Source organism: Protopterus annectens, chromosome 3.part1 (assembly GCF_019279795.1).
Source record: "Protopterus annectens isolate FY-2018-M chromosome 3.part1, PAN1.0, whole genome shotgun sequence".
Taxonomy (NCBI): domain Eukaryota; kingdom Metazoa; phylum Chordata; order Ceratodontiformes; family Protopteridae; genus Protopterus; species Protopterus annectens.
In genome coordinates, this window is record NC_056732.1 from 1777153676 (window position 1) to 1777160940 (window position 7265).

Consider the following 7265-nt stretch of genomic DNA (forward strand, 5'->3'; position numbering starts at 1 on the left):
TTGGTTTACATTTCCGTGGGCTTACGCTACGCCTGCACCACTTCATGAATCACTATATGCCTTCATTTGCATGGTGTGACACTGCACATGGGGTGATTAGCATACCTAAGCTGAGGGCTGTGCAGTTCTGGCATACGCCAGTATTGCACATGGAATTGGATCGTACCTGAATCTCTCGGCGGACATATTTGGCGTTATACTGCCTACGCTACGCCTGCGCCTAGTGCAAGCTTCATGAATCCCAGGGTCATACCAGCTTGAGACACATATTCCGAACACACTATGATGTCTCTCTTCATATAGTCTAGTAAGGTATGTCTCAGATCATTTACTCTCACATGGATTATGACTGAGTCATATTGGTAATTGTCATCCAATGACCTGAGCGCAGGTGTAATGTGATGGATCCTAGCCCCTGATAAGCAACTGACTGTAACTTTCCCCTTACTCAGCCTGGTGAGTGGGATGTCAGTGTGTCTTACAATGGAGTCTCCAATGACTAGAATGTTGGATTGTGTGGTGACTTGCCTTATGGACTTAGAGGTAGAAGCTCTATGAGGAAAACTGACTGCATGTGCATGCAGGGACACAGCCTCAGAAGATATTGTAGCTTGGCTAGGCTTGTAAAGGCCTTAGGGCCATTAGCCTAGTAACTTTCTTTGATCCTATGAGCATTGTGGCGGTATGTGAAGGACAGGTCCTGGGTAGCCACACTAGTTCTCACTTATGGAAAAGTCAAAGTCACCATCAGGATTATGTTAGAGGAAGAAGTGCTCCTTGAATGTGAACACTGGTCCCTGTCATGGAGCAGCTTAACTCATGCACCCCACCTGAGTGAATATCCAAGTCATAAGGTACTTCCTTTAATACTGAATGGCATGGTTGTGTTGGCACTAAGTGTACCTGACTGCGGCCTCCTCTTTCATGCCATCTCTGATAAACTATAGATGGAGATAGATCAGCCATGGGAAGTGCATCTGGCATGATGTCTGGCTGTACTGGGATGCCTGATTCATGCAAAATGTTTGGGCCACAATTCCATGATGTTGCACATGTGGCCCATGCACTCTCAGACCTCATAGAACACATACCAGGTCAGCATGGACTGTGGTATTGTCACCATGTCACAGTATGGTGACCCTGCACTTACACTCATGTGTAGCCATTGAGATAACTACCTCAGTTTGCTGATATGACCCATGTTGTGCACAGTGACTAGCTTGATGTCTTCCCATGTCTTCCTCTTGCCAAGTGAAGGTTATAGCAATTAAAGAAGTGTGTACAACAGGAGAAGACATCACCTTGTAGCTAGATTTGTCTTTGACATACTGTCTGTGTGAGTCTTCCCATGCTTCTGGGGTGAAATCCACAGGCACAGAAGCTATGTCCACATAATAGGCTTGAGATGTGGCTGCCACTTTGCCTGCCATGAATAATGACAACATGAGCCCTAGCCAACCAGAATTTGACTGCCATCTGCATAAGAGTGTATGTCTTTGACATCAGACAGAAGTACAATATATCCATAGTGAAGGAGCCTAATACCACTTCACCTATGAAAACACTTAAACCCGTTACACATGCTAATCAAGACCCATCACCAATACAGGAATCTCAGGAAATGAATACTACATAATACAGTGGTACAGCAGATTGGCACAGCAGATTAATAGGTAACACACCTTGTACAGGTATTCTCTGCATCTGAAGCCCTGATATTTCTATGAAAGGATGTGGTTGTGATTTTAACTTATAATAACTACACACATATCTCTAGTATTCAGATAAATGTTCATGTCAATATATACTCAACCTGGACATCTCTTACAAATATTTTGGGATGCTAAGGTAGCATCTGATGACAGGACTTCATTGTGGTATAACAGAGTGTCAGGACCTCTGTGCAGGGATTGCAGGAACTCATCTAACTCTGTTAAAGGTAGTCTGGTTGACAAGCTCCCTCTCTTGCCCTTAGCCTCTGTACCATGTGTGTAGTATGAGCTTTAGCTGCACTTAATATGTAGGTGGCCTGGCATGTCACTCATTCATAATTTCTACCTTGGCCACTGACCATATTAATGTCATTAACATCCTTCCAGGCATGGTCATCAAATGGCTGGTCTGAAATCATACCAAATCATCTACATATCACGAAGACCAAGATCTTGTAGAAAGATATAATTTTATGCATGGAAAAACTTGCATTTATGATGTTTGCCCCATTTTGGCATCCTGCTATGGAATGGGAAAAAAAAAGCATATAACTACATTCATATACCTCCCTAACATATATCTTCACTAATATAAACTGTAGAGTGTTATGAGGTATGTAGCATTGTTCTATCTTTGTTGGGGAATATCACACCAGACATCTTGGGGCCTCTGTTATTTAGGATATACTTTTCTGAGGTACAGGACAAAACCAGTGGGCTATGGCTGACCAAGTTTGCAGATGACTGCAAGCTGTGCGCTGTTATCAATTCCCCTAGTGATGTGGACATCTTCCAAGAGGGTCTCACACAAGCACATTACTGGTGCCAGAAACATGGCCTAAAGCTGAATACCAAAAAATGTATCATCAACCCCTTTGGGGAGAATGACATCCCCACAAATTATCACATTAATAACAATGTCCTAAGCATGCAATCAGTTGTGAGGGATTTGAACACCCAGATTGATAGCAACCTGACTTTTGACCACCATGTTGCTTCCATTGTAAGGAAAGCTTTCTACATGGCCCACCTCATAAGTAAGGGTATGTCATCCAGGGACAAGGAAGTCATAACATCCCTGTATTCCCTTATAAGGCCCTTTACTGAGTACAACACCCCATTTGGCATGTACCTCGCAGAGCACATGCAGCAGCTGGAGAGACTGCAGAGGTTCCTCACCAGGAGAATCCAGGGCCTCAAAAAGCTACAATACACAGATAGGCTAATAGCCGTTATCTGTCTACTCAGTTTCATGCAGACTTCTCAGAGGTGATCTGTGTCTGGCATACAAGGTGATCTTGGACCCTGCCTTAATGAGACTGCTGCATATCTGCAAGTCAAGCTCCACTCAAGTAGCTCACATGCAAGGCCTCAACCTGGTCTGTGAAATCAATAGGATTTGTTGGCGAGAAAGATTTGTGTCCCACAGACTTCCCCCATCTGTGGAATAGACTACCTCTCCACATCAAGCAGAGTACCTCTTTATCCCTCTTTAAGTGCAACCCAGATAACTGGATGGGAAACAGAAAATATATCCCTGGGATTGCACCCATGACCCTGCTGGACAGAGTCATCGGGTACTGACTTGTCTAAACATGGGCTAAATGTTTGGCTAGGCTTATAAGGGCCTCAGGGCCAATAGCTTAGTAAGTTCCTATGATCCTATGATAACTGTACATGTGCTGTGTTGTAACTGTACTCTGGGCCAACCCCCCCCCCCAAATGTGTAGCCTGCACTTGGCAATTATATGTTATGGTCTCTGATATTATTTCACTGCTGAATAACATCCATGTAACACTTGCCACTGGGTGTCCATACATAGGGCATGTGTATAGCAGCATACACTTGATCATGGATGTATTATTACTACACATACAGAAACGTATAGCGTGACTGGACTTTTTCAAGGCCCCAGATACATCTGGTAGACAGCAGATGATTTCCTCCCTAACAAGAAGATGTATGCTCCACTGTAGCATGTGTTACATAGCTATGCAAACAAACATATATGTCGGGCCTGTAAATGTGCTGCTACTGAATATATACTACTTACAGATACTGTAACAGTTGGATATAAACAATCTGTATTCTGTCAAGCATCATGCACACAAAGCACATAAATATAAACTCACAACTCACAGCCACATAGATTAACTAGGAGTAATTCTTCAGTAGGTGTATTAAACTGTACTATGTTCATATTATGCGTTCCTCTCTACCCCCCAACAAAAAAAAAAAAATAAAAATAGCATATGCAGTCTAAGTGCAAGAAAGATTAATAATGTGCTTGGACTATGGCAACATAACAGCTCTCCTAGCCTTTATTATAATCATGACTGGATTAAACAACAGAAACACATATCGTGTAGCTCAGTAAAGAATGTACTGTCTGTATGAAAATATCTCAAACGCACAATGCAAACAGTAGCATAACACATGTGGGGTAAAAAAGGCAGTTTTGCTTGGCTTAAAGTGTTAGAGGGCATGATTAAAATGCGGAAAAGTACATTTTACCAGTATTTTTTTTCTTGCTCTTCCCTTGAAGAGCTGAGAGAGATGAGGAGGCATAGGTCTGCTGTAAAGAGCCAAGCAGGCATGGATCACCTTAGGAAATAGGAAGCCAATTAGTTCAAATGTAGCAAGATACCAATTCATAATGCAAAGAAAACTATAGTAACAGGAACCACACATATAGCAAAACTTTATTAAACCAAACTACACTTTTTCAAGTTTTAAAAAAATATATGTTTAAATTCACATGAAAAGTTATGATCCCCTACATATTAACATACTGTAAAATTAGTTAATGTAACATAAGTACTCCAGTACTGGAGCATAATGAATGTTTAATTTTTGTCATTAGATGGCAGTGTTTTATTGTTATCTAAGGGAGTGTTTGAGAGGGAGATCTGAATCTGACGAAGTTCACATTTACAGCAAAGAACAAAAGCATTTATTCTTTATTAAAAATTTCACTAGTTCCTGGCACCTACAAATGTGTTTCTTTTTGTTTAGCAAGTTTTGTAGGTGGATTTTGTTGGGTGGTTTAATATTTTAACCTGTTACTTTGAACTGGTTACTATTATATCACAATAGATGCTTGAATATGTGGAGTTGACATCATTTGCTCCCATAGCTGGGGTTCCAGAAGCTCCTTTGATTTGTGGTTCCCCTTTGTATCTTCCTGTGTTAATTGGTTTGAGCTCTCAGCTTTCATGGAAATTAGATGCTTTTTCCAAAATAGAATGGGCATTTATAACAAGGATGGTATGCCCGGTGAGATGACATAGGCCTGTGGTGCAGTAGCCCTATGAGATGATACAGGCCTGTGGTGGAGCAACCCAGTGATAGGATACAGGGCTGTGGTGGAGCAGCCTGGTGTGATGATACAGGCCTATGGTGGAGCACCTGGTGCGATGATACAGGCCTGTGGTGGAGCAGCCTGGTGTGATGATACAGGCCTGTGGTGGAGCAGCCCAGTGTGATGATACAAGCCTGTGATGGAGCAGCCTGATCTGATGATGCAGGCCTGTGGTGGAGCTGCCTGGTGTGATGATATAGGCCTGTGGTGGAGCAGCCTGGTGTGATAATACAGGCCTGTGGATGAGCAGCCTGGTGTGATGATACAGGCCTGTGGTGGAGCACCCCAGCGTGATGATAGAGGTCTGTGGTGGAGCAGCCTGTTTTTTCAGTTGAACAGTGCAATTTTCAATCTGGCTGTTTTTCCATCATCCTTGTGAGTAATTGTGGTGATAATAGCAGGTTTTGTGATTGTACTATCGAGAAGAGATTAACCACTAGTCATACTTTTGTTAACCAGGGAGCTAGGCCTAAGACAAATGGTGCAGTGAGGATGACTGCTACAGGTAGATTCTAGAACACTGAAAAATTGGCAAAGAAAAAAGGTTCAGTTAACTAGTGGTGTCTCTTTTAGAAATTTGGATGATAATGATACCTTAAAGCAAAAGATTAACAGATTTGAGAAGCTTCTTTTAAAACACAGTAGACTTGTTCTTATCCTGTCGCACTTTAATCGGACTCCACTTTTACTGGCCATTAAATTTCTGCCATAGTAACAGACAACCCTCCCATCTGTTTACTTCCTCCTTCCAAGTTGCTGCAATGTGCATGTGTGTTATCATGTATGTTGCTTGGCTCCTTCCATTTTCATAGTGGTGTGGCTAGACATTTCATTACTTACGTCACTACTGGCAATTTTTTTTTTTTACAGGTAGCAGGCTAACCAGGCTTAAAACTTTAAATTTAAATGGAGTCCTGCCTCTCTTCTTGCACCATGGCTGCATTCTAGTTCTTTAAGTTTCTTATTTATCCTCACCACCCTTGTGGTCCATTACCCTCAACCAACTTGATAATCTTTCGGTTGGCTCAGCAGTATGTTGTAAAACCATGCTGCTAGTTGATTACTGCTGACTCCTAACTCCTGTTTCAAAAAAAAAAAAAAACGAAAATACAGTTCAGTTACAGGCTGTCAGCAAGCAATATCAACTCCACCACCTGCTGAGAGACTGAGAGGAGACTGGCTAACAAAGTTTGCAGATGACTGTAAACTGGGAGCCATTATTGAATCCTCAAATGACGTGGATATTCTACAAAAGGGCCTTACAGAAACAGATGGTTGGTGCCAGAGCCATGGGCTTGAGCTTAATGTCAAGAAATGTATATTTATCCCCTTTGGGAAAAAACATGTACCCATGAATTACCACATAGGTGGCAGTACACTAAACATCAAAAGTGTGATGAGAGACTTAGGGACATAGGTGGACAGTGGTCTCACCTTCGATAACCACATCGCCACAACAGTCAGAAGTCATTCTATGTAGCAAACCTCATCACTAAGGGCTTTTCATCCAGAAAAAAGGAGAACATAGTCCCACTGTACTCATCCCTTGTTAGACCCATTATAGACTACAATGCCCCATTTGGTATGTACCGCTCAAGACATCTGCAACAGCTGGAAAGGCCACAGAAATACCTCACTAAAAGAACCACAGGCTTAAAGCAGATGCCCTATGCTGGCCGATTAAAACAACTCCATCTACACTCTGTGGCATATTGTCTACTCAGAGGCGATCTCTGCTTAACATACAAGGCCATGTCAAACCCTGAGCTGTTGGACATGCTCCACTTAAAGAAATCCCGATCCCTCAGAGCCACATGCACCAGGAATCTAAACCTTATCATCACAATAAACAAAACATGCTGGAGGGATAGGTTCCTAACCCAGAGACTCCCCATACTGTGGAATAGACTGCCCATACATGTCAAGCAGAGCGCCTCCTTGGCCTTTTTCAAAAGGAACCTTGATGATTGGATTGGAGATAGGAAATTCACCCCAGAGATCACATCAGTCGCTCTGCTAGACAGGGGTCCAGGGAAGTAAATATTGTGGGAAGAAATATCCAGGAAATTGTTATGGCTAGGCTTGTACAGGCCCTAGGGCCGATAACCTAGTACCAACCTATGAACCTATGAACTTGCCAGGCTGCCAAGACAAACAGAAATTTTCAAGTAGTGCTACAGACTGATCATTG

The 7265-nt window shown here is 42.4% G+C and overlaps 1 protein-coding gene across 1 annotated transcript in view; it reads right to left on the reverse strand.

Annotated features, from left to right (window-relative positions):
- The window catches only part of LOC122797862 (vomeronasal type-2 receptor 26-like), a 104098-nt gene extending 102668 nt beyond the window's left edge, over nt 1-1430 (reverse strand). Inside the window, exon 1 of the mRNA XM_044066384.1 lies at nt 1179-1430. Coding sequence (XP_043922319.1) covers nt 1179-1430 — 252 coding nt within the window. The remainder of the gene's footprint in view (nt 1-1178) is intronic.
- Nucleotides 1431-7265: the final 5835 nt, after the last annotated feature.